Genomic DNA, 26,130 nt, shown 5'->3' with positions numbered 1-26,130 from the left:
GATTACTTCGCGTTTCCAACACGCTGCTGCCGCCGTACAAAACGGTAATTTCTCGTGCCAATTAATGTCGTACTTGAAAATGCTATTTTGACTAGTATCCACTGCAGCCACATTTGTAAGTTCGGGAAAGGAAGTTGTAACGGGTATTGGTATTGGGAACCAAGTACCCGCGCCTATCGATATCGCATCGCTATCCAGCAGCACGATCGGCTTGCTTATGTCTAATTTCAAATCGCCTTTATCAAAATCCCCCTTTTTCTTATATCTCGCAATCATATACTTGTCTTCGAGCCAATAATACGGTGGAGTTAGAAAGAATTTACTACACTTTTTACGTCCAAAAATCTGAGTGTTAATATACTTTTTCCATAGTTTGTAAATAATTGCAAAATCCGGAGTGGGAGCATCTTCGCCTGCCATTTTTATTAACAAAGAACTGTCGGATACGGATGGGGGGGTATAAGAGAAAAGAAAACAAGTATGAAACAACTGTTATTAGTATGCTCGGTACTATTTTTAATTATTGCAATGACACTCTTTTACGGAGGCACATTACAGACAAAATAAATGCAATAAAACTGGCACAATGGACAATACCTACTATACTTTCGCAGATAGCAATATTTCTCCAATACAATTGAAAAAAAAAAATGCCGTCCGTGTACGTTAAAGTTTTTATTCACGTATTTAGTCTTTCGATCCTGTTCGGGTCACTAGCCCTATTCTATTTCGTGGGAAAACCGTTCAAGAGAGGCTTTTTTTGTCATGACCCGGCTCTTTCGTACCCGTTCCGCAAGAGCACTGTCACATCTGTAATGCTCTACACACTGTGCTCTTTAACGGCAATTAAAACGATCGTCTTTACCGAATTGGCGCTGATGTTCTTCGAGTCGCACAAATTCAAACTCTTCTTGGTCAGATGCTACGGGGCACTCGTAACTTTCGTAAACGGCGTATTCGTCAGTCAATTAATTACGGACGTGGCCAAATACAGCGTGGGGCGCTTACGGCCTCACTTTTTTCGACTCTGCAAGCCGGTAAATTACGATCTTTATTGCCCACCCAACGCCACGGCAAACACTTACATCGAAAACTACGAGTGTAGTCCGGGAACGGATCCCTATCTTCTGAAAAACGTCCACATGTCCTTCATGTCAGGACAGTCTTCCTTTGCCGCATTCTGCGCGTCCTTTTCTGTAATTTATATAATTGCCAACACAACACCAAAGACCCGCTATCTTCTTCCGTTAAAATCGATCTTTGCAGCTGCCATAACATGCAGCGCAATGTACATCTCCTACTCAAGAATTACCGACTACAAGCACCACTGGGAAGACGTCACCGCCGGATATATGCAAGGATCCGTTTTGGCCTATTTAATTTGGTTCTACAACAACAAAATGATACACAGTGACAAGAAATAGAGGAAAAACATTTCTTTTATTTTTGCTTGGTCTCTACTTTTTAGTGTTACATCAACATTCGTTGAACTTTCTCGAGGTGTTCAGAAATAAATTCGTTAGAAGTGCGCTTTTTGGGAATCTTTCCGATAGATACAAACTTAGGGTGCATCATATTGTTGACAAGATCAAAAGACAACACCAGTTCTCCGCGGTTACAACACTGTGGTTCTGGGATCAATTGCAAGCCATTCATCTTGGCCTCATGATCCAGATCGGCAAACATCACATTCTGCTTATTAGACAAAATACAGTGCACAGTCAAAGACTCCAATGCACAAACCACACCCCGATGCATATCTCTGTCTTTCACAAACAGTGATTGTTCTCTTTTATCCCAAGTAAAACAATCAATGTTCTTGGTAATGTATGGCACAAAATTCAAGTGCTGCTCAATGTAAGTAACTGCACTGAAAATTCCACTCGAGATGAAGTGATCAGGACGGTACTGCCTTTCAAGCAGAGGTACGTAAAACATGAAGTTTAGTGCATTAGATAACTCAGTAGTGGCAACTCCGTTGCAAATGTTAGCATTAACTAGCATAATGTAGTCAGTCCTGTACATTTTAATGAACTCCCTATAGTCCTCTCGCACTTGGCATTCCAAATGAAATACACTCTTCAAATGCCTTTTCAGATAATTGCAGACTTTATTAAAGATGTTATGGCATTGCCCTGTAGTAAATGCACTGCACTGCATGTTAATTTCAAGAAACTCCATTTGGGATGCACACTGCTTCAGACACTGTTGATTAATGTATCTAATTACATTGTCCATTTCACTCTCTAGTTGTATATAACAATGAATTTCCAGATTTGTCACATTTTGCATGACTACAGATGGACTGCCACGAGCTGAAATGTACACACTGTGGCATGTGGCCATACCTGCATCCCTGTGGTTAGGTGGAATGGAATAGCTCACATTGAGCTTATTAGTTATTACATTCACATCGACATCTACATCTGTAATGGCGGTATTATTTGTCATATTATACTCAACCACTGGCTGAAAGTCGATGTGCTTCAACATGTCATTTCTCAAAATTGTTATGGTTCACAAAAACGTCGTTGAACGACTTGAGTACGAACTCTCGGTGAGAAATAGACTCTATGGCCACATTAAAGCCACTTTTGTTCTTGATCAAATAGCCCGCCATGCCTTTTTGGTCAATGCAAAGCAGCGGAAAGTCGTATACTGGACAGCTGCTGCTAGCTTGTCCGATGCAAAGCGCATGCTTGCTCAGCTTTGTCTTTGCATATTCCAGCAAAGGCATGTGGGGCAGTACATAACAAACAAAAATGTCCTTAATCATGGACAGAAAGTCAAAGCCTGGTACCAATGGCTTAAGTCCACTCATCAAGCCAATGGACTCGTCCATGGGACTGTTAGAGTGACTAATTTCCACATAGAAATAATTACTAAAAGGCTCCTTGGCTTGATTATTGAAAGCTTCAACCATTACAAAGAAATTTGTCAACTCCGTGAGTGTGGCATATGGCAAGTCGCAGAAGTGTGCTGCAGAAAAATAACCATTCGTGAGAATCATACAAAAGCTATTGAAATCTACCAGGCAGTTGGTAATAACTAAATGGGCCTTTCTCATTCGAGCGAGATCTACAGACACCAGTGAAGGCTCTCCTACAATGTGTACATTCTCAATGGTTATGCATTCTAGAATAATAGCTTTGCACCACTCAATAGACGTCATGAGCAGTCTCAAAGCACAAAATGCTGTCTCATTAACCTCTCTATGCCCCATCCCTATGAAATTGGATGCATTCAGGAGTGGTACATAGAGTTCCAGACCTCAAATTATCTAAATTGTCAATGAAGCTGCTCCAGTCTAGAACATGCCTGTGCTTCGCAGCATAAATGGCCAGAGCATTAACTGTGTCCTTTGCAATAAAGATATTGCGTTCGTCATCACCCGATAACGGTTGACGCTTCAAGTGCTCATTGGCCTTACTGCGTGCATTGGAAAATGCATTATCAATTTCATGAATAGAAGAAATTTCTCTGTCACCGACATTATCAGTGTAATAATGTCGAATGCATTTATTATAAATGCTCAGGCTGTCATACTCCGTGCTACCTTTCAATGCTAAATTGTTCAATAGTTCAACTGTGATGTTACCCGTGGAAGATGGTTCCTCGACATAACATAATGCTTTTCCAACTTCCGGACTGGCAATGGCCCACTTTTGATAAATGGCTGTCGCCGCTTTGCTAGGCTTGGGGGCGTCGTTGATGAAAGGCAGTTGCTCATACGCTGCATCTGGACCCACGAACGTGATAGACTTGACGATGTGCAAGTTGTCCCGAATGACCTGCAGGGCATCACCCACGATGTCTTCTCCATTTTCCACAATGTATATGCTGATCGTGTTGTTCACATATTGGTAGTTGCACTGTAATACACAAGAATTTTTTAGACAAGAAAAATAATATCAAAGACAAAAAAACAATAAAAATAGACAAAACAAATACCTTAATAGTGCTTGGGTTTCGTTGCATATGGTCTTCTTCCGTAGCAGTGCAATAAATCTTAGACGAGATGACTTAAAAAAGCGTCTGTGTTTTTATACACATGTAAGGGAGGGTGGGGCGGCATGCAGATTGCGCGCAACGCCCCTCCCTTTTTTTCTGCCCGAGACTATCAAGTGGCCTGCACACATTGAACAATCAACTATTGATTATTTTTTAACTTTATTTTTATCCAGTAAATTCAAACTCTTCCAATCCGGAAAGATTGCTCGTCACCGACTTAGTGTCTTCTTCGTCGTTGTCGTTATTATAAGATGAAGAGGAATGAATACCAGCACTAGAAGGACGATAGGTGCCCTTGCCAATGGCCACCACGTCGTCCTCGGTGAACTCTTCGGACAAGTCCACGACACCGACGCCCTCGCTCGACGGCTGAGGCATTTTCACGCGCACCATTAGGCTAGTGCCGAGCACGATGCGAGAGTACAGTTCCTTGGACTCGACGAACGAAAAGTTGATTAACGCCGCACCTCGAAAGTTGGGGTTCTCGTAGAGGCAGGTCGTCTCGTCGCGAGGGTCCCACGCATTGCGGTGCTCGAGCGAGCGAGCGTTACACGAGATCGCCTCTACGTACTTGCTGCGGTTGATGGCACGCACGTCCTTGAGTTTCACTTCACCGGTCTCGATTCGGGCCTTGTAGTCGGCCCACTCGCTCTTGTCCACGTACTGCTGGAGAACCCTGCCGCTGCCGTACACGAACCGCTCGGGAGGCTCCGTGTGTAATTCCATTTGCGGGTAATAGGTTGGCGCGAACCACAACTTGTCCACCTTACTGCAAATCTCCTTGATGTCATTGGGTGTGCGGTACAATTTCCCTATTCGACCCGTGGAAGTGGACTCGATCAGCACCTTGACGAGCACGATCGCATAGTCGACGGCCGCGCCGTCCCTACCCAGGGGATCGATGGAAACGACAGGTGCTCCCATCTCGGCCTTGTTTATTAGCGTCTCTCCATTGTCGTCCACGCGCTCGTACTTCTTGGTGTCCTCCTTGTATTGCAAGTATTGCAACTTTCCGTGAAATGACATGGGGGTGAGGTGGGGCGGGCACCAGGGATCCGTTGAAGTCGTAGCCGCTGTTGGGCATGTAAAACGTGTGCGCATCCTCCGGCAGCACCTCGACGGCCGTAGCTTGCAATTTAGTGGACACGTACGGCTTAATTTTTGAAAAAACGACGTTCTTAATGTCCTTGGCCGGCTGGTTACCAGATTGCTTGATGGTAATCACGTTCGTCGACACTCTAGTGTTTGCCAGCTCGCAAATGTAATCGTACACGTGCCGCTTGACTCTGTCTGCAATATCAAGGTCGCGCTGCGCCTTGTGTATGTTGGGACATATGGTCTTTCCAAAAATATTAATGGTGCTGCCATTGCTATCGAATTGTTTCAGGAGGTGTTGATAGAAAACGTCCTGGAGTCTCGCCTCGTCCATAACTGCTTCGTAGTCGAGCACCTTGGGGAACGTCACCAGAGGCACCGGAGACGGCTTCGCATTCTCTTCCCCGCTCTTCTTTTGTTGCTGTTGTTGCTGCGGTGGCATGTACGTTCCGCGGAAGACGCTCTTCCACCAGTTAGAAGAGGCCCACGCCTTGGGCAACAAGGCACTCATGTCCTTGTCGCTGTTGAACGGTAGGCCTTCCCTCTGGCACAGCTTGACCCGGGCCAGACGCCTGACGAGGATGCTAATCTTGTTGTCATTGGCGTAGCGCGTAACCACCTTCTCCATGCGGTCCCAATCCCACGAGTTGGGCGCGGGGAACACCACAAAAGAGCCCTCGTTGATGCAATAGGTGATGAACTCACTGTTGGGATTCCGCACTCCGAAAAAGCGGGCGTTCAGGAGGTACTTTAAGTTTTCGGATATCCAGCACGGCTCGTCGGTGCCTCCTTTTTCTTCCTGTAAGAGCGCCGAACTCTCGCTTTGCATCATGCGAGCGATGGCCTCGATCTTGGGCGCGACGTCGTCCTCGTCGACCGGGTAGTACAGGTATCCCTGTGGCGACGTCTGCATTGCGGCGGCGGACGACGGCCCCATCTTCATCCTCTTGGCGGTCGCATGAGCATTCTCGATGTAGTTGGCGGTGTCCATTGTAAAAACCAGCTAGTCTCGCACTGCTTCTCCCCTCTACGGGCAACCGCCTTTTTATACAACATACAACTCAAATTAATAAATGCCTCTCCCCGCCGTAATCACTCACGTCGACTGGATAAGGATAAAGAAACAATATGATCTAAAGTGCAAGCCCGGAGAAACCGTGCTATTGTCCCTGAACAAAGACCCTTTCGAAAGTACTAAGGTTATTTTCGACGGGCGGTCGTTATCATTGCAGGATAATAATAACTTCATAAGCGTCTCTCGGAAGCGTCTCGCGAGGGACCCGGTGCCCATGCTATATTCTCCCTAAGAATCCTAAATAATTTTGACCCGTTTCACATAATGAGGGAGTGTGCCTGTCACGCCCTAATTTTTAGCAAGGTCTTTACCTATTCTAGAACCATTTCCCCATAAGCTTGCTCACTGCGGATAGGAATAGATCTTTGCTTGTAATTCTTAATGTCCTTTGTAGTTAACTTCTTGCCCGTTTTCTGCTAGATCAAGTGTAGCATAGCCATGGCATGGGCATAGCAGGGCCGGACCAGCAAGATACCAACATAGTCAGCAGAACGAAAGAACATTTACTCAGAAGTGTAGAACGTACTTATAGGCAGCTTAGTGGTAGACCAATAACGATGAGCACATGCTGATAAGAACAGATGCTTTTATTATTTCGTGGGGTCGTAAGTGAATGAGTCGGACTGGTGACATTGCTTTTCCAGGTACACAGGTGACGTAGCACAACACGGCCAAGAAAGAGTGGCGCGTGACAATCAACCAATGCAGGACACTTGCAATAACGCAAATGGGGAGGTCATGCACGTTCACTCAAAACTTCAACGGTCATGCATTGGCATATACCAACGGACGCACATAAGACGCACGCACAGTTTAAGAGTCCGTCGTAAGTGTTCGTGATATATTGCGCGAGGCGTGGTGATCACTTCACTGACGCAGTTTCTTAAATAGGCCCGGTAGGGGCGCGAACAGATGCGGCGAAGCACGCGATCATTTTCAGAGTCCCAAGCGCCGAAGGCACTCACGATGACGGCGTCGACAGTGAGCCGTTGATACCGGCGACGGAGAAACGCCGCGACTGGCTCGTAATGAGCCAGCTTGGCGTTGGGGGCGTTCTCGAAGGCGTCCGGCGTGTTCTCAAAGGGGCACGTGATGTTGATGACTATTGCCTCTTCGCCACGCACCAGGACGAGATCGGGACGTAGGCCTGTGTCTCCAACGGCCTGGTTCTCGAAGGCCACCGTGAACTCCCAGCAGGCGGCAGTTCGGACGCGATCCAAGATGGCGTTGTAGTGGCCCTGGTAGATAATGTGATGAGGTGCTGTCTGCCAGCTGAAGCATCAATGTATGCACACACACCAACACAACACGTGAAGACGCAACACCAAGTTTTTAAGATCCTTTGAGCTGATGTTGCATTTAGCTAAGTCAAATAATTCTTTTTCTCCATCATTCAGGAGCCTCTTCTGAGGATACAAATTATAATCTGTGGAATGGCTCTACCTGACTTGTAGCTTATTCATTGTGCTGCAGAGGAGGCGATTTACACAGGCTTACCGAATATACTCAGTCCTTATTTTCTGATGTAACTGGACTTTTATTACTCTTATTTATTATGACTACATGCCTGCCCTCCCTGCACCACTCATCAAAGCTTTGTTTAAAAGAAGGGAAATTACCTAATGTTGCATTTAAGGAAACTTTGCTACATCCATCATGTAGTATATTTACAGGGTTATTGAGGATAGTTGGGTCGGCACAAGTGTCTACACAAATAGCCCGGGCACCAGGGCTGGCAGGCCTGCTGCTCGATGTCAAGCCAGCCTCACAATACTTTTACTGCACAGCTACAGTGCACCGAGCTTCCCTAGGATCACCAGCCTGTATGCCAGGATTGCGTTCCATTTGCATCCAATCCCAAGTTACAGTTGGTTGATGGCTTTTGCAGGCAGAAACATCATTCACAGTGTCATTCTTGACAGATTCACAGCGAGTCGTGGAACTGACTGAGCAGTCTTTCAACTGCTTGCTAGGAATGTGCTGCACCCTTTTTTGAAACTCTCCCGAAGGACATTGTGTCCTTCAGGCTTTATACTGCAGACAGCAGAAACAGACTGAATCTGTTTCCGGCTGACAACTGCTGTCATAGGTAAAGTGGACCTGATGGACTTCGCAGCTGTCACATCAAAAACTTTGCCTTCACTGTCTGGACACGGTTTACAGCTCTGTTCTTGCTTGTGCAGTGCTGCAGCATTCCGCCGGCTGTTCTTTGACTGCACCGGTTTCCACCCACTGTCGCCGTTCACAGCCTGTGGCACAGCTGCTTCTCCAGCACTGGCCTCCTCTTCCCCCACAGAAAAGTGCACAGCAATAGTCCACTCGTGCTCCTGTGAGGCTCTCCTTATTTTCCTGTCACAAGTGTTACTTGTACCTCAACCAGTGTTCATCGACTGAACAGGCATCCTCTCACTGTTTCTTAATCGACTGAACAGGCCTCCCCTCACTGTTTATTATGCCACGGAAAATTGTAGAAAGCAAGCTGTCCCAGGTTCACCAAGCCTCTCTTTGCAGCAGACACGGACATTGCCAATGATCGTAAAGTCAATACCATGAAAGGTTCTGGCCAGTTGGTCAGTGCCATGTCTCTGCATGAGAGCACTGCTGGTTTCCCGGACAGGAGCTGGGGAAGTGGAAGGCAACCATCTACTGCTGGAGAATAGTGAAATATGTGCATACCAAGTGCAGGCAAATCGGCTTCCAAGTTGATGGCAAAGCTCTCCTGCTGAGCCCATTCACTCTTCGCAGATGCCTTAGAATCCTTCTATGACTGCTGGTTGGCCTCCTCTCCAGATGTATGGATAAGGCATAGGCCTTCCAGTGCAGGAAATCTGCCAGCACCTTGCTGCCAAATTAACTGGGGTCGACATCATCCTTGGTCAGGAATTCAGGTCAGCTGTCCACAAGACTATCCAGGAATGTTAAGCCTCTCTCCAGGCAAAGCTGTGTCAGTGTGGCATTCACATTCAACAGTGTTGTTTCTGCCAACATCAAAACTAGCCAGATTGTCAGCAATCATTGAAAGCAAGTGCTCAATTCTTATTCCCCTGTGTGCAGAAACGCTAACAGACGAGCCACGGCGCAATGGAAAATACTGGTTCACGTGTTTTCACAATCGAATCGCTAGCGACCAACACACGCGTCATATTGCGCACACTTTCAATTCAGAAATGCACCATGAAAAAAAAAGACATACAACTGAATAAATAATCTAAAGCACTGCTGTGGATTACGCAAATACACTACGCCACAGGTATTAAGCACGTTAACACAGATGACCGAAGAAAGGGCCGGGTACTGCTAAAAATCGGCCTATACGCGAAAAATTGGAAGACAAAAAAAAATTTATTTTTGAATATAAACGTTAGTAAATATAAAATAGCACTGCAAATGAGCGGTTGAGCTTAGAGAAATATGATGTGCAAGGTTTGTGATTATGTAGCAGAAGGCCTGTAGACAGGTCACAGGAGCAGCAGCCAGCTGTGCTCCAGCAGCAAGTGAGCATGACAGTAGGTCTGCTCACCAGCTGAAAGTCGCGTGTAGATTCGGTGAATTGAAACGATGCGCCAAATAGAAAATGGCGTATTTTGTGACGTTGCTTCCACGCAGTACATGAGCCACTTCTGTCTGGGACTGGCTACTGCTCCATGCGGTGTGGCAGTCTCTACTGTAAATAAGGTAGTCCTTTCCCTTTTACCACAGGGCAGGCGTTTTTAGCGCCGAAGGAAAAATGTGTATTAATACTTACTGTTTCTGGTTCTTTTGTATGTGCGTTGGTGGTTGCCATGGTATTACTCACCATATAGCTCAAACTTATACATTTAGATTGACCTACCAGTGAGTGTCCACCCTTCATAGCCTCATTTTGTTCGTTTTTTTCATCATGTAGGCTTTTAGGCTGTCCCTACCTGTCGTGTTCAAGGGCTTCCGGGTATGAAGACGCCGCCAGTACTCAAACATGCTTTATTCGCATGCCAGCAACATAGCGATAACCAGGAGTGCTGAAGGAAAGTGCCCCCCGGCCCACCCCGCGCCAAGCGCTTTTACTCACATCGTGGGCGAGGGTGTTACGATATGGGCCGCGTGACAGTGTATCGCACAAGCGCGCGTGTACAGATATGCGACACTACCTTTGAAAGATTATCATTTCATCAACTGCCAGACATGGTTTTCTCAGTTACATTTAAAAAAAATTTCGTTCAGGCATTGCAATACTGGGCGCACTCTGTAAAGGCAATTGTACCCATGTTCTCCTGTTTTTTGTATCATCGCTGTTTGCAGCATGATGGAGAGAAATATTTTCACTATCCAGTTTCTGGGCATGCAATCCGCAACGTGTGCCTGGTGCAATAGTAGAGACCGACGCATGTGCCTGAATGGTACACACAACCGCCGTGTAGGGAATCGCCCCTAGAAATTTTCTGTTCTTATCTATTCTTACTTGCTTGACCTTTGTCTTATTGTTCTGATCACGAAGGCGATTAGTTTCGAATGCCGGGTGTTATTGCGAAGCGCGCCTCCAACGACGTTACGAAGGGCGCCTCGAAATCTCACTGCTGCAACCACTGTTGCGAAAGACGGCGACGCCAACACGGTCCCGAAGGCGCCACTGCTTCGAACTCCGCAGGGAAGGTCACCAACCGTTTGGTAGCTTAGATTTCTCAGCTCGCGACTGCTTCTGCGAAGAGCTGATAGACGAGCGGACGAGACAACGGTGAGTTAAACAAGGTTTATGTACAGCATATATACAGAGGCGTTACAAATTCGGCACTGGGGCCGACAGCGACTCGAAAAGCCGAGCTCTTCTCTCTAACACATAGGTCTGCTCTCAAACGGGTCCGTTCTGACACACATGTTAGCTTTCACCTAGGACCGCTGATCGCGCCGCGCCGCAGAGCTTCTTTTATATGCACCGGGTCCACCCCAAATGTCCAACCAGAAGCGCCGCTGGTCGTCAGGGCAGACTCCTCCAATGCGGTCGCCGCTGGGCCGCGTCATTCTTTCTCACCGAATCTGGAGAGGCTGCGCTGCAGGTGGCTGCACCCAAGGACGAGTGACGTCGCCGCGCATTGCGTCAGACCCCCAGACATGAAGACGCCCGTTGTTTACTCGACGGGCTCGCTTGCTAGGGTGACCCGCTGCACGTGCACGCCAGAAAGGCGCCGTCCGCCTGTTGATGCCGTTGAGTTGTTCGCGTCAGGCGGGCTGGCCTTGACACAGATTGCCTTTCTCAGAGGCACGGACGTTCGCTGTCGACTCGCAGGCATAACGGTGTTCTAACACCCGGCATTCGAAACTCATCGACGATCTTTGAGAACATGTGAAGCTGCGTTTTTGCCTCTTCGGGAGTGACCAGCACGACAAGTTCGCTCTCCGGAAAGCCTTCATTTACAGGGACATCTTTATTCACTTAATGCAATGCCAAATCCTTTTGCCTTGATTTTTACTGTAGACAGTTCTTCTAATTCAAAGTTTTTGTCTGATGAGTTCTCTTCATACTTTTCGATGGGGCCTTTGCTTGATGACTCTGCCCAAACACTCGTCATCGAAGCTGTTAATATTGGTACATTCGAGTGGCCCAGTGGAAGTGAAAAGTCTGGCCTGTATATTATCGTCACTTAGTCAACGTCTGAAACGAAGAAATTAGTTCAAACGCAAGTTTCATGATACGCATTTCATCACGCTACAGAAAAAAACTTATGTGCATAGCCGCGCCGCAGCAATGCGGCTGCTACTACCATGCGGTACTCCGCTGACACTTCCACTGGTGTACAGCACAACAGACGAAGCCAAGGGTGTCAAATGAACATTTTGAATATCCAGGAAATCCATGATGGATTCTGAAAACTCACGCCAAGATAGCTTCCGGAGTAGATGTAAACCTACATGTTTAATTTCGAATTTTCTAATGGGCTTGAAAGGCATGGAGACACCCAAAAAGCTCGAAAGACGAGGAAGCTAGGTAGAAGATGCCTTCACACGTTGGTAGTCGATCGTGACGGTAGTGACAGACCCTGACATGACTGATTCGATATGTCCGATCCCGCCCACGGAAAGTGGCGTGTTATACAGGTCACTGACCTGCATCTTACTAAGGGCCCTGCCGGACCAGCGCGCAATGTCAGCACATGCCACCCGACGCACGAACTTCTTACCAACGGACGTCGGTGAGAGCAAGGAAAACCTGCTCTCCACCACGAACGAATTCTCCGATATCTCCACCAGTCCCTTCGTTCAAGATTTGGGCGCGGAGCTCAGAGTGAGAGAACGTCTGCCTAGAATAAGTGGTCGTGACCAACTGATTTATTTACAACTATGTACTCGTAGGCCTCATATGCACCCTCACAGTGCTTGTCGCAATACATCGCTTCCGTGCGAAGCACCACCTCGCAACTACTAGAGCCGAAAACAAAACTGAACAGAACACAACACAATCCTCCTCCTCCCCCACCTCGAAAAAGACACTTATGAGGAAATACAATTGAAGAGTATACCCAGCACAGCACATCATATAATACACGGCACATAGAACAAGCACTTAGTACACTTTATACAAGAACAAGAACTTCTATATTAGTCAAGGACATAGTCTGTGAAGTGGCTAGGTCAAGTCCACTTCCTTAGAGAGCGGTGCTTCGAGGGCGGCTTGGTGATTGCACGGCCTCTGGTGATGAGACCGCAAGAGGAGAAGGCACTAGGCTGGACTTTACGCTTGAAGTTGCGGCCTTATTACATGAAGTAGCAGCTTCAGCTGCAGCAAGACTTTCTAGAGAAGTTTCTGGTTTGACAGACGACGGTGAAGGCTCAATCTAAACGGCTTCACCTGGGGTGCGAGTACCATCTACACCTACTAAAAGGTCCTCCCCCCTTGAGAAAGAAGTATCTGAGCAGGGAGGCCATATATAATATTCTGGTGAGCAATGCAAATAAGTGGAAGAGTGATAGGCAGAAGTGTGAGGCGTTCAAGCCTAATATATATGAGAAATAATGATATGCAAGGTGTTCCAAATGTTGTCCTCTGTTGTCCTCACTTAGGTGAAAAGAAGTAGGGCTAACTTGTTGTAAGGTTTTGTACTGACCCCTATGTTTGGGATATTTTTTTTGGGAGACGAATCTTAGCTGTGTCACTCAACCTTTCGAGGGCTCAGCACCATGACGATTGTCCACAGAATAATGCTTTATTGCTTGTTAATGGGAAAACTCAGGTATGAACTTGCTGGCTCTGACAAACTGGGGGTTTGCGCTGTAAGGATACTATGTCAAGAGCAACTCGTGGTTGTCTACCATGAAGTCGAACAGGAGACATTCTTGTGGTGCTCTGTGGCGAAAACATGTATGAAGCTAAGCATTCAGTCAATACTTGCTTGAGGGGACGCTGTTTCAATTGTGCAATCTGAATGTGTTCCTTCAATACGCGATTGAATCACTCAATTGGTCGATTCGATTGAGGGTAGAAGACGGGTGAATGCAAATGCCAAATGGGACGTTGCATAAGAAAAGTCTCTGAACTGGGGAAATTCAAACTGCGGACCATTGTCCGTGACTATTGCATCAGAAAAACGGTCTTTGCTGAAAATGGAAGACAGAAACTCATAATAACTTCAGAAGGTACACTATGCGTTTAACAGATTTCAGGCCACTTTTCATGATAGTCATTGAAAGAAATAATGAACCGCGCATTTTGCGGAACATTGTGCAAAGGACCAATGATGTCCACACTGAGCTTTTGCCAAGGCCAATCAGGCCACGGAACAGGCTGCAACGGAGTGAATGAAGGTTTCGCAGACTTATCTGCCGCCTAACATGTGGCAGTTGTACACAACATGTTCAACCTATTTGTCTAAGGTGGGCCTTCATGTACCTATGTGAGTACTTGAGACTATGTCGGATCAGCAGCAGTGGCACCCGGAAGCTCAACTTTGGTAATGCAAGAAATAATTTCCTTACCCCGCTCTTCAGTAAGCGGTATCTGAACAGGGAGACGCGACAAGGCATCTGCAATGACATTTTCGGCACTCCTACATTACTGCACACTGACGTTTTAATACGCGAGTTTAGAACACCACTTAGAAATGCGAAGGGGGCGGCAGCCTTCGGCGCCTGCAGTAAGAAATGCGACAAGAGCTTGATGATCTGTGTGCATGATGAAATGGTGACCCCACAAATAAAGGTGCCATTTCTCGTAAGCAAAAAGACATGCGTAAGCTTCACTCTCTCCAGGGGAATACCTGTGCTCAACAGGGGACAATGTGCGAGAAGCACGCACCATGGTGATCAGCTGATCACCTAACTGTTGAAACACTGCTCCTAGTCCAATATCTGAGGATGAACTCGTTGCCAACACAGCAGATGTGATTGAGCCCACTCCCACCAGAATAGCTATGGTCTCACTTTGAGCACTGCACATTACGTCACTTGGCACAGGCTATGTTTCGGGAAGACTCGTCCTGTTGGCCGAAACCGGTGAGGCTCGATGTGGCCTCGATGATTTTCTCCCACACATCGCACCTAACCAAGTGCAGTAGATTGACCATACAGAATGATGTTTTACCATACACCTTGGCAAGACATGAGTCACGGTAATTTTCATTGCAGCAGCTTTACTGTTTAAGGGCAGTGGCATGGCAGAAGCACGAGCCAGTGACCTGCCTGGGCTACTGTCCCAAGATTGTTGCCCCGAAAGTGTTGCCCTGAAAATGTTCTGAGTAGGAGGCAAGGAACAGACAGCAGCAGGAGCAGTAAATAAGTACCAACAAGCTCAAGGTACATGCTTTCTAAAGTGAAGGCTGTCACCCAAGGCAACAGAGAGGGGACTGAGAGGCAGCAAACCAGTACTTTGTGAGGAAGTGATGTTCCAGTGGCCGCACAGCAGGTCGATGGAAGCGGGCAGGCAAAAATGGGCTGGTTCTGAAGACAGGCAGTCCAGAGCGCACTCGTAGCACAAGGCTCATTGAAATACACAGAATAAACATACATTTTTCAAAGCACACAATAGCAAGAATGCATAATAAAATGTATGTAAACCCAACTTGTGAAGTAGGTATAAGTGCACAAGTAAAATGCAGAAACTTTAGGGGAAAATATGTACTGAACATAACCTGCAGATACACAATCTGCCCATTATGGTAGGAGCAGAAAGTATGAACCTGCTTCATATACCATAACACGAAACTTTTCACATTGTGTGCCCTATAAGGCAAGAAGTCTGCAGCTGTCAGCTTTTTCAAATGTTCACGCTTCAGCAGGAAGTTGGTGAAAGCCATGCACTCTCCCGCAATGTACCCTTCCAACTCCCGCAAAACTCTCGCATGTTCTTACCGAATCATCTAAGCTTTCCTGTTTAACCTACTTGTTTAACCTACTTGCTCAGGTAGTGCTGCTCTGTGCTGAGATAACAACCACAGTGGCTAGACAGTTGTTGGTCATATCTATTTTGTAATGAATCTAGGCTAAAAGACTAGATATATCTCGAGCACAAAGCCAGGCACTTGCCCCATTACGTGTGGTCGTGGTACGCTGTGTCGATCCCGCCAAATTCCAGGGTTAAGGCTTTCAGGTGACCTCCGGTCTATGTCACTCTTCATCGCAGTCTTATTCCAATGCTACCATCCAGTTGTTGCGACTGGTCTTTGCTGGCACCATCATTCAGGATGAAGATGCCAAGGCAAGAGGAAAGGGAACTTGACAAAACAGAGGATTTATTAACATTATGTACATGGCGAGATCTCTCTGGCCCAAAACTCTACATCGAAAAGCTGTACATTGAAGAGCTCTCTGAGCAGCCCGCAAGAGCTGATTATGAAGTCTCATTTCCCCAGATTTCTAGATTGGGGAATAAGTCCATACTGCACTGTCTAAAAACAGGTCCCACAGCACTCACGAGAGTCGTTATACTGGCATCGCCCCAACATACACACATACACTATCCAAACACGTGTATAATCTTCGTGATGCTGTCTCATCTGGCAAATCTTGCTTCCAGCAAGCAGGGTGCGACGAGTCTCTTCTCGCCGCTCTGCCCAACCACCCATGCTTGTCGAACGGCAGTTGCAGGCCAGGCGCCTTTGATGGTATGTGCTTGGAAGCGCTTATTTGAGCGTCCGCGGCCTATCAGTGAGAGATGCAGTGTCGTGGTGGTCCCACGTTGGTTTTCGGCGGTAACTTAGCATTGAGGCTTTTCCTGGGGCACCAAGGCGCTGCGTGTCGCACTGCCGCGCTGGCCCCAGTGACAGCAATGCTTTGTTGAGTAATTACTATCGTGCTTCTCTCAGTACATGAAAACCAGCTGGGTGTCTTCGCGCAGCTACTGATCTCCACAAAGTGGCGCGGCTGTCTTTCTTTCATCCCGGCGCTCATGGCAAGGGTAGCACACAGCTTTGAGGCGGTACAGTAGAGCGTTATCGGTCACTGCTTGCTAGGTGCCTGGGAGTCGCCTTTCTCCTAATTGAAGACCGTATGGAGGTACGCCAGGAATCTATAGTATGCTTGTGGTGGAGACGGGCATTAGAAAGGGCGCTCGGGAAGGTCACCTATTGGTTGACTGTGCGCCAGTGGTGGTACGTCAAACTGTTCCTGGGGCCATGTTTTGCGCCTTGCGGCATCGGTAATCGGAGATGAAAAGGGCAAGGCTGTAAGAAAAATTTCTTGCTACGGTCCTGACCATGACATACACATAACTATTCAATATGCGCAAAGAAGTCCCTTGAGCTCTCCATGCTTAACTCAAAAGAATAAAAGCTCTATATAGGTCATTATTCACCATGGGTGCGGAGGGACACTAGGACAGTGGAGGTGTGTCGACGTCATGTATCGGACAAGTGGCTTCCCAGTGTGCCTGTACGTCGTCTAGTGCCATTGTGCAAGGGCGCAAAGGTCCCCGAAGAACCATTCTGACAGTGCACTGATTGTTCCACTTGTAAAGGTGTTAGATGTCAGGCTCAATGTCTGGATTTGAAGGTTGTACCAGGCGGTCAGTGCGAATAGGCGGAAGACTAACTGCTGCCGTGGCAAGTGCCGCAGCGTTCGTCCAAGTGGCATCCTACTATGCCTAAGACTCATCTTTAGGGTCACCACAAAGAATCTGTCATAGGACGCGGGGTGGCTAAGCCAGCAGTCCTGAGTAGTCGGGAGGCGATGCTATATCCGTATGTTGGACCGGGACATCCTCGAACGCACCCTAGGAGTTGGTGAAACGGTCTTGCAGCACTGGTCTCTACCAGGTTCGAGGGCATGGAAGCACCAAGAAAATGTGGTAATCCTGGGTTGCCAAATAACTGATGACGAAACTTTTAGGCCCCGCCGCGGTGGTCTAGTGGCTAAGGTACTCGGCTACTGACCCGCAGGGCGCGGGTTCGAATCCCGGCTGCGGCGGCTGCATTTCCAATGGAGGTGGAAATGTTGTAGGCCCGTGTGCTCAGATTTGGGTGCACGTTAAAGAACCCCAGGTGGTCAAAATTTCCGGAGCCCTCCACTACGGCATCTCTCATTATCATATCGTGGTTTTGGGACGTAAAACCTCACAAATCAATCAATCGCGAAACATTTAGTGCCAGCTTGTCTTTGTTGTAGGACTTAAGTATTGTGCGCTTGTCGTCCTTGGCTGAAATTGTCATTCTTTATTGCCTTCACTTGTGCAACAGCATAATCAGCAAGTTACTCAAGAGGGTCTTGTACAGTATTTTCAATATTGGGGAGGTCGTATAGGTGAAGAGCATGCATTTTGCTTTCATTACATTTCTTGTCATTGACATGAGAACTGGGTCATTGTGGCAGCCGTTTTTTCACTTTGGTGTAGAAAAAGGATTTGCTAGGGCATCTAGGCCGAACCTGCTCAAGAGTAGAAACTTGAAGCTTTACTCTTTGAAAAGCAGTTCCAGCAGTAGCGACAATGCTTTCACCAGGATTACACCAGTCTGTGCTGGTTTCCAGGTCGGGTTTCTTTCATCGCCACTATAGATTATTTCGAAAGGTGCCATTCTAACAACATAAGGGTCCTTTCAAACTCTGCATCATAATGTGGCACGTACTGCTCATAACACATTTTTAACCCACACACACAGTGTCCCTACCGTTCATGGCAGGAGCAGAAAGTATGAACCTGCTAACTACATTGTTTCACATTGTGTACTTTACAAAGAAATCCAGTTTTCAGCTTTTGAAAATGTTAACACCCCTGGACGAAGTTTGCGAAAGCATTCACTCTGCATGTCTGCAGTATATGGCTTGCCAAGAGTAGGGCACAGCATTTTCAGCGCACCGACAGTTTTGATGCCAGTGGCACCAAAACTTTTATTTGCTGTGGGCAAACTCAGAACAACATGCCAATGAAGGGCGTCTCATATTTCCTACTACCTTGTTGAAGGCCCTTTTGGTGCTATAGAGCCATTCCTCCAGATTCCTCTTAGATTGTTACCTGAATGGTATGACTGACACTGAAACCATTGGCATTTGTCTAAATGGTCCTTTGTGTTTGGAGGGTATCCACGCACTATTTCATAGGTGATAAATCTTTGTACAAAGTTCGCATGAAGCTATGATGTTTAATTTCTTAAAAAACTTTACATTTATTACAGGTTTAAGCAGTCCTGCTGCCCTGGTTTCACTTTATTGTTCTGCTTCCCTGAACAGGCTGATCTTAATGGCAGAGAGCACTGCAGATGTCTGCACATGAGCCATCCAGCCATCGTGCGGCACTTATCTCCACCTTTGTTTGTTTTGCACGGCACTCATCCGACCTGTTTTCGAACTAAATTGAGCAAATAGAGGTTCCACAGTTGCTCCAACACTTGTTTAGACTTACTGATCCCTGGAACTGATAAATTTAGGTAAATATTCTGTGCTGTATCATTAGGTCCTGCAGCCTGAAAGCTGTGGCAAGATGTTGGAGCTTTTGGCTGAATAGTTTCCATGAAGTGCACCAAAGAGCGGGCTCATTTTAGTCGTAAAATCAACAGCAAGCTAAATGTTGGTGGCATAGAAAACCGTTCTTTTTTTTCCAGGGTATAGTTCAGGGTTGCTCCAAACACGTTGATTTGCATATTTTTTTAGGGTTGTAGAGTTGAGAACGTCTATAAAATTGTTCAGCACTTTAATTTCAAATTAATTTTCAAGCGCAGATCACACAGCCGATACAGAGTACGGGTATTCACAGCCACTTCTTGCAAACTGGGCACGCTTATCAAGTGAAATGTACTTGACAGGAATCCTTCCTGCAGATGAGCAAGTTGAAACAACCCCAAAAGTGTCACTCATAGATTAAAATACAATAAAGTGCAAGACTGGTGGCTTGATACATGTTTATTGAAAAAAATACATGAAAGGATTGCATAAGACAGGTCTTCACCTTCTTGGCTTTATTCTGGTTTGTCACGTGCGCACAATGCACTTTCCTAGAAGCTGCGATGTTCCCACCACAAGCTTCTTGAAGAGCCGGACATATCTCCCGCTGCAGAGCTTCCTGAAGACTGTCTTCTTTCAGGTCCTAGGAGCTGAACATACTGACAATTGGCTCGATAGTGACTCGCTGGTATCAGCGGAGCAAGAAGTCCCGCACTGGTTCGTATTTTCGTTCCTTTTCCAGTCGGGCTGCCTCGAGTGCTTTGAGCCGGTTGTCAAAGGGGCAGGTCACGTCCACGATGATCGCCTCTTTCCCCCTGGCGAGAACGAGGTCGGGGCAAAGGTTGGTGGTACCAACCGCTCTGTTTTCATGCGTGACCGTGAACTTCTTGCTGGCGGCTTGTTTCACCCGCTCCACAATCTTGTTGTGACGACTGGTGTAGGCCACGCTGTGGCGCATGCAGTGACCCAGGACGTGTGGCAGCGTTTCCACTGCGTAACCGCACACACGGCACCGTTTGTCGGCGGAGGTGGTCTATGGGTTGGCTCCATTCACAGGTAGGATGTTCAGGCGTGCCCTGTGAATGAAGCGCCAGTTGCAAAAGCGGGTGAACTTGCCGGAGCGCATAAAGTGGGAGCTGCTCGGGTCTGCGGCGACGCATTCCATTGCCTTTCCTTGATTGGGCATTTCTTGAAGCAAGCCATCGCGTGCCCGCATCATTCGGAAGCGCAGCATTCTCACCACTTTTTTGCGTTTCTTTGACGTGAGAGTTTCCTCTCCGCCACACGTGATACCGGTCCCCCCATCCTCGAAAATTTCCCAGCTGACGTGTAGCTTGCGGGAAGCCTTCCAAGCCTCAGTCCAGACAGACTGCAGTTGTGTTGGCCGTGCCTGAAAAACGCCCTCCGTTTCGCTGCTGAGGTAGCTGACGAGCTCCTCGTTGGTGGCCTGCCTGCGAATGCGCTTGGAAACAATTTTATTTAGCGCTTCGAAGGCAAGTTTCCGGACCTCGAGATCGGCCGAGGTCAGAAGCTTGAAGGTGTTGTCCACGCGGCAGGCGTCACTTGTGTTTGCGGCGAGGGGAATTCCAGCTGCTCCGGCCGCTGCGCTGCCGTAGAGATAGTTGTTTGCAGCGTTACCTGGAAGATAAAGGGTTTTCTTTATCAGGGGCCGGAGTGCGTCGCCTAGGCGTGCCCATTCCGCCTTGCCCACTTGTCCGCACCGCATGGCGAAGTTGAGTGCTGGAAAAACAAAGGCTTTTAGTGCATCAATTCGCTGCCATCGGGCAAGCATGGACTCGAGCAGGGTGTGGCCGACGGAGATCGCCTCATCGACCTTAGAGTGGTTTTAGAGAAGGCTGAACCCGACGGGGCGTCCCAGAAAAGATTGACTCGTAGTCAGTGATGCGAGGGATCTCTTCTCCGTCGACGAAGAATTTCGTGTCCCTAGTGCCTACGGGAGTCCTACCAGAGAGGTGCAGGCTTCTGCACTTCTTGGGGTTCAGCCGAAGTCCCAGCTGGCCAGCGAGAGCCGCCGCGACATTGACGCGGTCCTGCAGTTTCTTGGGGTTGTCCGCCAAGGGAGTCAAATCGTCGGCGTATGCCAGCACATTGTGCTGCCTCTCACCTCCTTGGACCGCCCGAATGACTGGATCAAGCACCAAGTTGAAGAGCAGGCCGCTCAGTGGGCAGCCCTGTCTGATTCCGGCTGAGATTGTGACTGGGGCGGTTGTCCTAGCTTCGGCGACAATCTGGGTAGCATTGTCTCGATAGAGGTCTGCGATGATTGCGCAGAAGTCCTGTCCCGCACCTGCACCACGAAGGGAATCGATTAGTGCGTTGTGCGGAACTGAGCCGAATGCGTTGGCGAAGTCTAGAAAGGCCACGCAAAGGTCACCACCGCCGGCCCGCGCGGCGTCCAGGCGCTCCTGCAGCATGAAGTTGTGTTCGAACATGCCGTCGTGCGGCAGGAACCCCTTTTGACACCTCGAGAGCACGTCGTGGTCACACACCCACTGCTGCATGCAGGAAGCTAGGCAGCCCGCATACAGCTTGGAGGTAGTGTTTACAAGGGCTATGGGTCTCCAGTTTGTGACCTCACTCGGATCACCCTTCTTGTGGATGAGGATGGTCCTCGTTTCCTTCCAGGCATCGGACACTCGCTTGAACTGGAGACACACGTTGAACGCTGCAGAGAGAAAGAGACCATCATGATCATGTTCCTTCCAATGACGGTAGGTGATCCTGTCACTGCCGGGGGCTGTGTTTTCGCATCTGCGAAGACGGGCTGCCACATCGTCGCTGGTGAATCGGGCAAGGCAGATCTCTGCCATGTCGTCCGGACGAGCCTTGTTAAGGAGCAGGTGGGTGTTCCCTTCCTTCGGCGCCCATGTTTCAGCAAAGTGTTGCTCCAGTCTGTCAAGCGGAATCTTGCAGAGCTTCGTCTCGCCCTGCACAATGACACGAACAGCCCGACGGCGGTTGCGACGATACAGGCCCTGTCTCTGCTGAGGGTTCTTTGGGTTGGTCGAGACCCGGGGTTTCTCACCGGCAGGGTTGTCCGGAATTTTCTCGCCTCCCTCCTCACCGCCGAGACGGCCTCCTTCAGGGTGGAGAGGAAGTCGTCCCAGCGCTCAGCAGTGGCGGGCTCCCGAAGCAGTTGCCGGATTTGCTGGGTGTGCTCTGTTAGTACGCTCGTGTCATCGATTGGCCCGGAGAAGGTGATCTCGCCGGGTTTCTCTGTCTGTGGGGCGGGGTCCTGTCACTCGCCGCCTGCGTCGTCTAGCGAAATTCCCTCGGATGACGTTGGATGTGTGGGGGAGTCGACGCTGTTGGTGATGCTCCTGGCTGACGGACTTGATTGAGGGTCCTCCTGTGCCGTTGCCATGCTGTGTTGCAGTGCTCCTTGCTCGCTGGTCCTCGGAGTAGCGCGGGCTGCATCTGGGTCCTGCTGGAGACGACAATAACACCGTGACCCTTCTGGTGATGACTCCTCCTCGCTGGTTGCTGATGGAGTTGTAGCATTCCTGGAGTACTGGCTGGGAGAGCCAGTTATGCTGCCTAAAAGAGGAGGGAGGGGGGTAAGGGCCCGTTCCGGTGATGGTGGTCAGGAATGCCGTGGGCTGTCGTGGTCCGTGTCACTGTGCGGCGACTCATGTTGTCTGGGACTTGGCGGGATGGAGGTCGGGTTGTCATCCTGCGAGAATAGTGAAGCACATGAGGACCGGCTCCTCGTGGTGGAGACCTCGCTAGGCGTGGGCGGTGGATTGTCCGTGGCTGCCAAATCCTTGTCAGGGAGTTCCGGTAGGTCGCCTAGAAGGGGGCAGAAAGGTGTTAGTGGCAGTTCCGGTGGTGTTGGAGAGTCCGGCGTTGTGCTCAATGTCGTGCTGTCCTCGCTGTGTGACGGTCTCGTTGAAGTCGTCGAGTTCGAGCTCTGCAACGATCGAAGGGTCATTGTCCGTGGGGCTCTGTTGCCCCGGCAGCGGGGCGGGGGGGGGTCGGCCAGTCGGCGTTGCAGCAGGTGCCGCCCTCGAAGTTCTTGCAGTCGTTGGTTGCTGGGTTGTCTCAACACCACCTAGATAAGTTCAGGCAGGCCTCTTCACTGCCGCCGTGACGTCACGCACCTGTCCCGTCGACGCGCGCGCGCGAGCCGCTGCGGCGCGGACGCTTCCCGCGCGGCGGCCACTACAGATGAGTAAAACATTAATTTCTGCATTGCCGCGATATAGGCATAGAATATAAAATTTCTGAACGAACGTTATTTCACATGAAGATGAAATAGTGCTGTTCCGCTCCATCTTAGCGGACGTAACTGCTTCAGATTGCACTTAAAAGAAACGTACACAAGTCCCGGGCACCTGGCAAAATATTTATTACAATGTAAGTACCATGTATCACAAGGAACATACGAACTTCCAGCTTTTAGCAGTCATATTGACATCTATGACTACATTGTGCAACACAAAAACCGAAACTGACAAGATTAAGCAAAAAAAAAAAAACAAGGCGCTAGATTATTCGTTATAATGTTTCAAAATTTATCACAGTGAAAAACTTTTAGCATCTGGTACAGTCATATTCACATCCATAATCACATTATGGGGCAAACAGAAAAACACAACTGCTCTTAGAACGAAAGAAACTAGCTACTGGAGTATTTATTACAATGTATAAAGTGTATCACAAGGAACAAACATTTAGCATTTGGAACAGTCATATTCAAAGCCATATTCACATTGTGGGACAAAAAGAAAATACGAACCGGCCAGCTTAAAAAAAACTAGCCATTAGTAAAGCTTGCTTCATATTTTAGCGAAGGGGCCACTAGCAAAGTTTACTGTAGCGTTAGCAACTTTCTTTGCTTTGTACAGGCTTTTTCTTTCATGACACTGTCATTCCTGCAAGCGACATAGTTTTTTAGAAGCGTGTTGACTGCTGGTTTTAGAATGTTCTTGAGTACGGTATCTGGATGGTGGCCACTTGCACACATGTCCAACTCCTCGCCGTCGCTTAGTAGGAACTGCATGATGCTCAAGAGGACCATCCTTTGGTTGGCTTCTGCATGAAACCGCTGCTCCTGTTCCTTACTGACAAGGTGCTCTAATACTTAGTGCCAAGAACAACATTAACAACAAAAGGCTGCGGAAACTTCAAGCCGCCTCTGATCATGTTGTCAATGAGTACGTGCTCACTTTGCTGCAGTTCTCGGTCAGTGATCATGAGCTGCGACTGACAATCCTCACATGGCTGACGTTTAATTGCAGCATGCGCACAATAGCCTGCAATGTATGCCAACGCAGGCACGTCAGTTTGTGATGCCTTCAGGTCACTTTGGGCGAGTTTGATGGCATACTTTGCTATTAGCATCTCGGCATCAAGCTCCTGTTCCTTAGGTGCCAATGACAGCGGCATGTCTTCCAGCTTTGAAGTGTCCTGCAAGCGAATCTTTGTCTCCCCTTCGAATACTTCTGTGATTGACACATTGTAGTGAGATCCACACATTTGGCGGTACTTCCCGAACCTGGCCTCAAGGCAATCTGTTTGAAACTTCCCCAAAAGGACGTACCTAAAGCCCAGCTCATCAAGGCAATACCGTGACAGCTCAATCAATGAATACGTGCTTCGCCGGAGAGCAAAGTGGGTCTCCTTTGTCAAACCTCCAGCCGTGGTTCCCCTCCGGCTCCACCTCTCAAGCCAGGTAATGAACTGATCAAGGTACTGAACTTGCAAACAAGACATATCCTTCACAGGCTGCTGATAAACATCACGTAGTCTGTGTCCCTTTTCTGGAGTCTTAACATTTACAATGCTCCACCACCTGACAATCAACTCAATAAAGGTGGCCGTTTCCTGCAGTGCAGCCAAATGCAATTTCTGCGCTTCAAGTGACAAAGCTGATGACACAAAGCTGTTAAAAACTTTCAACACCAATTTCACATTTTGACGCTCTAGGTGGCTTGGATAAAGTGCTTTATAGCTCAGACCATAGGCAACCTTTGCAAGCTTGCTTTGTTCACTCTGGTACAGCTTCCTCAAAAAAGTAAACGAAGCTTTTTGGTCCTCACCACTTCCACAGCTTTCAAAAGGAGGATACAAAAACGACTTGTCATCATCCTTCTGATTGAGCCAATTGTTGCGTATACACTTGAGCAAGTGAACAGTGTCCACAACATGAAACAATGGCTGCTGCGGGTTGGCAGGATGAGGAAAAACAATCCCTGGCTCATTTTGCTCGCTAAACAGAGACATCATTTTCTTGTTTATGGCATTGTTGTCTGTTACGACCGCAACAACATGCAGACCAGCACTTTCAAGCCTCATGATTAGTGTCTTTAGAACATCATGCAGCTCCGTTGCTGTGATACGAGTTACCGGAATGATATGAGCAACATCTTTATAAGATGAAAGCAAAGACTGTACCATGAACACGTGCGCTGTCTTTGCTGGTTCCGCACAATGCACAGCAAACCCTGTTAGGCAGCCACCTTTATATTCAAAAAACTGTTGCAGGTGTATTTCATCAAGCATGACAGTCACATTTTTTTCATGAGGCTTCAGAAAGGTTGCTCTGCGCTTAATGTACCTCGGAAAACCTTCTTCGCACTGCTCTTTCGATGGGCTCACATCATGTGCAGCACAAACTCGCTTGATGGTAGTGTCATGCGGCAAGACAAGCTTGTTGCTGTGGCGAAAAAACTTGTAAGCATGTGGAGAAATTGTGTGCAATATACTGCTAAAGACTAAAAGCTCTGCAGAATACCGCACGCCATTACTCTTCTTTGTCAGCAGCTTGCACTGCTCCTTCAGGAAGATTAGTGCGTCAGCCCTCTCATCATCATGCAGCTCATCATCACAAATGTCATCCAGCAAGGATAAAACAAGCCTAAGCACTCCTCCCACCTTGTCCTCCTGTTGACGGGCCTTCTTTTCACAATATCGCTCCACGCTGTCTAGAAGGTTGTCCAGCACACGGACATCACGGACTTCGTCAGGAATGCACACATCATCCGACACCAACGGAGCGCACTTAAAATACACGGAAACGGACAGATCCTCTGTAACCACCACAGATACAAGCATCTCCGTAGCTTGCAACGCCGGTTCGATGTGGGCGACGA

At 48.1% G+C, this 26,130-nt stretch overlaps 2 protein-coding genes across 3 annotated transcripts in view; both read left to right on the top strand.

The window, feature by feature from the left end:
- Positions 1 to 26,130, top strand: part of LOC119167529 (uncharacterized) — a 231,338-nt gene that overhangs the window by 87,137 nt on the left and 118,071 nt on the right. The gene's annotated exons all lie outside the window — the stretch shown is intronic.
- On the top strand, positions 58 to 8,179 carry LOC142765352 (putative phosphatidate phosphatase). Its single transcript, XM_075866136.1, has one exon. The coding sequence runs from the start codon at positions 651 to 653 to the stop codon at positions 1,422 to 1,424; it is 774 nt and encodes a 257-aa protein (XP_075722251.1). The 5' UTR covers positions 58 to 650; the 3' UTR covers positions 1,425 to 8,179.

Source organism: Rhipicephalus microplus, chromosome 6 (genome assembly GCF_043290135.1).
Source record: "Rhipicephalus microplus isolate Deutch F79 chromosome 6, USDA_Rmic, whole genome shotgun sequence".
In the NCBI taxonomy this organism is placed as follows: Eukaryota; Metazoa; Arthropoda; class Arachnida; order Ixodida; family Ixodidae; genus Rhipicephalus; species Rhipicephalus microplus.
The sequence above is the reverse complement of the archived record's forward strand: the minus strand, read 5'-3'. Positions and strand labels throughout refer to the sequence as shown.

Bases quoted from the DNA above. Each gene is read 5' to 3' on its own strand.
- LOC142765352 (XM_075866136.1), top strand. From the start codon at position 651: ATGCCGTCCGTGTACGTTAAAGTTTTTATTCACGTATTTAGTCTTTCG.